This window comes from Nothobranchius furzeri, chromosome 14 (assembly GCF_043380555.1).
Source record: "Nothobranchius furzeri strain GRZ-AD chromosome 14, NfurGRZ-RIMD1, whole genome shotgun sequence".
In the NCBI taxonomy this organism is placed as follows: domain Eukaryota; kingdom Metazoa; phylum Chordata; class Actinopteri; order Cyprinodontiformes; family Nothobranchiidae; genus Nothobranchius; species Nothobranchius furzeri.
The window spans coordinates 34,573,918-34,577,417 of record NC_091754.1 but is presented as its reverse complement, the minus strand read 5'-3'; the positions used below and the strand labels follow the sequence as shown (position 1 = coordinate 34,577,417).

At 35.1% G+C, this 3,500-nt stretch overlaps 1 protein-coding gene across 1 annotated transcript; it reads right to left on the bottom strand.

The window, feature by feature from the left end:
• Nucleotides 1-652: 652 nt before the first annotated feature.
• On the bottom strand, nt 653-1,585 carry LOC107372740 (olfactory receptor 10K1-like). The gene has a single exon (XM_015940941.3). The coding sequence runs from the start codon at nt 1,583-1,585 to the stop codon at nt 653-655; it is 933 nt and encodes a 310-aa protein (XP_015796427.2).
• Nucleotides 1,586-3,500: the final 1,915 nt, after the last annotated feature.

Sequence of the window (3,500 nt, the reverse complement as noted above, 5' to 3'; positions counted from 1 at the left end):
TTCATGGATGTAGATGAAAGATGAGTAAGACAGAGTGGTATTTTCACAGGGAAGTTTGCTTGTTGAAGATAAGGGAATTACACAATGAAAGAAAATGAGAGAAAAAAGTATTGATTCCATCAAACCACAAAAGCTGGCAACAACGTACTCCTATTTGAATAAATCCACAGATCCTCTTGTTAAGACATGTATACTTTTATTTATGAGATGGTTAGAAAATTGGGGACAAATGTCTTTATAATAAATAAAAGTTGAAATGAATTAAGATTTTTGGTTAATAATTGCTTTAACAAAGTTTTCACTTGCTGTATCTCCTGAATTTATTACAAAGAAGCTCACAAGGATGTGACATTCTCTTTAATTATTAAACATGTGTTAGAGAAAAGAAGGAGTCGTTGAAATAACTTAAAACGTTTAATACTATGACTTTAATCCATAAAATTGTTACGTCATTAATTCTCTGTTTTATTTTTTAAATGCATAAACATGATTTATTATATCATTCCAGTTCCACTAGCCAAACCAACAAGAGAAACATATTCTAGAAAATCAGGTTGCAAATAAATACTCTGTAACAGGTTTAAGACACGAATGATTTAAATGCATCTGTTATTGGTTAGTTATTGGTTTACATATTTATAAAACACCTCAGTCAGTACAATCTTTGCTTCACTTGACAAAACAATCTCCTAAGTTTTTCAAAAATTTCTGACATTTTTAGTCCATATATGATTGGATTAATAAGAGGAGTATACATTATTAGTTGTAAAGTCATTAAAAAGTGTGCTGATTGTGAAATATTAGTTTCCAATCTAACCACAATAACATCATAAGCAGATAACAATGAAAAGTTAAGGAAGACCATTAGATGAGGTGTACAGGTTTGTAAAGATTTTCTCCTTACATTTTTAGAGCCGTGATAACATACTACAAATATTCTTGTATATGTGAAAATAATGTAAATCATAGGCAGAAATGCAATGCTGAATAAAAATATAATACCGTACACATAAAGTGTTCTTGAAACTGTACAATTAAGTTTATATATTGAATTGTTACAAAAAAGCTCTTTCAAAGTAAAGTAGCATACCTTTTCCTTAGCAGACAGGAAAGCTGACCCAGCAACAGCACAAGCAGGTCCAAGCCAAGCCAAAACCAACAGAACACAGATTGTAGTTCTTTTCATGATGTTTGGATATTCTAAAGGTTTACATATGGACACATATCTATCATAGGCCATGGCAGTCAACAGCATGAACTCAGCACCACCTGAAGTATAAAATATGTAATACTGAAAGTAGCACATTGTGCGTGATATGATCTGTTTGTCAGATAACAAGTCAAGCAACAGTTTGGGATAAATGGCAGTGGTATAAAAAAGGGAGTTCATCAACAGAGCCGCAATAAATATATACATGGGATAGTGAAGGTTTTTGTAAATCACAATTAAGCAAACAATAGTGGAATTAGAGCCAAGGATCATAATGTAGAATGTGAAAATGATCACAAAGTAAACATGCCTGAATCTCACCATCTCTACAAACCCACCAAATGTAATGTAAGTTTCATTCAGTTTGTAATCCATCTAAACCGTCATTGCTGCGTTGAACCAAGACTTAGACTCACGAGGCGCTGAGTGCTGCACGTTCATTTATAAGGTGTTTGTTCATGTTATATCTCCTTGAGGGGTGTATACAAAAGATGGATTTTTTTCATTATTATTATTATTAGAAGCTGCTTTCTGAGTTTGTAAATGCTTTTAATAATTCTCATAGGACGTATTCAAAACAGTTTAATTAACAGTTTATTTTGACAGTGGTATGAGTGCATTTTAACCCTTAAGAACCCGTGGTGACGCTGGTGTGACAACCCACTTCAAACATCTGCAAAATCGCTTCTTGAGTCAAATATTCAAGATTGAAAACCCCAAGTGACATTCCATCCATAAATATATTAAAAATTATTCTGCTTCTTTGTTTAATTTAATTTTTTCTACATTTTGATGTAGAAATAGGTTAGGTTTCTAAAGGAATAATTTAGTTTCAAACTGGAAATTTGTATGCTTTATTATACAGTTTTCAACATATTCTAACCATTTCAGTGTTAATATTCAACTCAGGCATTATTTAATGCGGTTAGAGGACCTACAAGCAGGATATTCAGAAAAAAATGGATTTAATGAATAAACTGAAACTAAATGTTTCACAAAAGCAGACAGTTCTGAAACACAAAATGAACAAATAAAGCTGATAATAGAACACGTCCACTGGCTGTAACTAGGAAACGGAATTAATGGTAACTTCAAGTTCAGTTAAAAAATTTCAGCATCAGAAAGCTGGTTCACTTTTACTTAGGTGCATCTTTGTTGAGTTTTTGTGTTAATAATGCTGTCTAGATGGATTAGCTGAAACTAGTGTGTGCTATGTTAGACTGCACTTTCTTTGCCATTTAAAGATACTGTTGAGGTTCAACCCTCATGAGAAATTGCTACGCAGCATTTTCTCCAAAAACTGTGTCATCTGCGCTCTGAGAAAGCAGATAATAAATTCCAGCGCCAGCAGACTCCATTTCCCATGATTCTCCCGGAAGCAACGTGATGACGTCACCAAAGCAACGTCAAACCCCGGACCCACGATCCGTCCGCTGAAAAGCTATAAGACCGAGGGAGAACGAAACTTAACTCGTCTTTTGTTCCAGTTCAACTGGCGTGAAGACGCACTCGTTTGCTACCGCACCGGAAAGCGTGTGGAGGAGAGCCGCTGAAAAGCAACGGAACCGCCATCTGGTTCGTTTGAACTCCGAGGGACGCTTCGGGTTCGATGAGTCAAGAGTTTTTTTCCTCTCCCTTTCTCTTCCTTCTGTTTCTCTTTAATAAGTTCCGAATAAGCAGTCAACCGCGCAATTGCTTTAAAGTACCAACGGCTTTCTCTATCTTCCGAACCAAAACACGCCATTGGATCATCTTAAGAGTAAGCCGTTTTGTTTTTGTCATTGTCTAATATCTTAAGTTTTATGCTGTGGCCAGGTTGGCAAACTATTAGATATTTCATTTATGATTGATCTTTTGTTTTGTTTATTGATCGTTGTGAAGCGGTTTTGAAGTTGTTTAAGTTACTGTGCATGAAAGTTAACTCACATCACTGTTGAAAAGCTAAGCCCACTGTGTGTTTGTACTTGAGAAGACAAGCTGAAACACACACACACACACACACACACACACACACACACACACACACACACACACACACGCATTCCACAAGTGGTTTGATCCCAGGAGTCAGCCATTTTGGGTTTTCAACTACCTCCATCTTGTTACCCCACCTATCAGATTAGTATTTCACATTATCGTTCCATTGTTTAATTACTTGTTATTCATTTGATAAAATAAGTTGGTTGATGTTGATTGGCTAAACACTTTAGAAGGAGCTGAATTGAATATATTAGTTAATAAAGGTCATTGCCAATTAAGATTTTGTCTCAGGTGATTTGTTTGTGTTGAT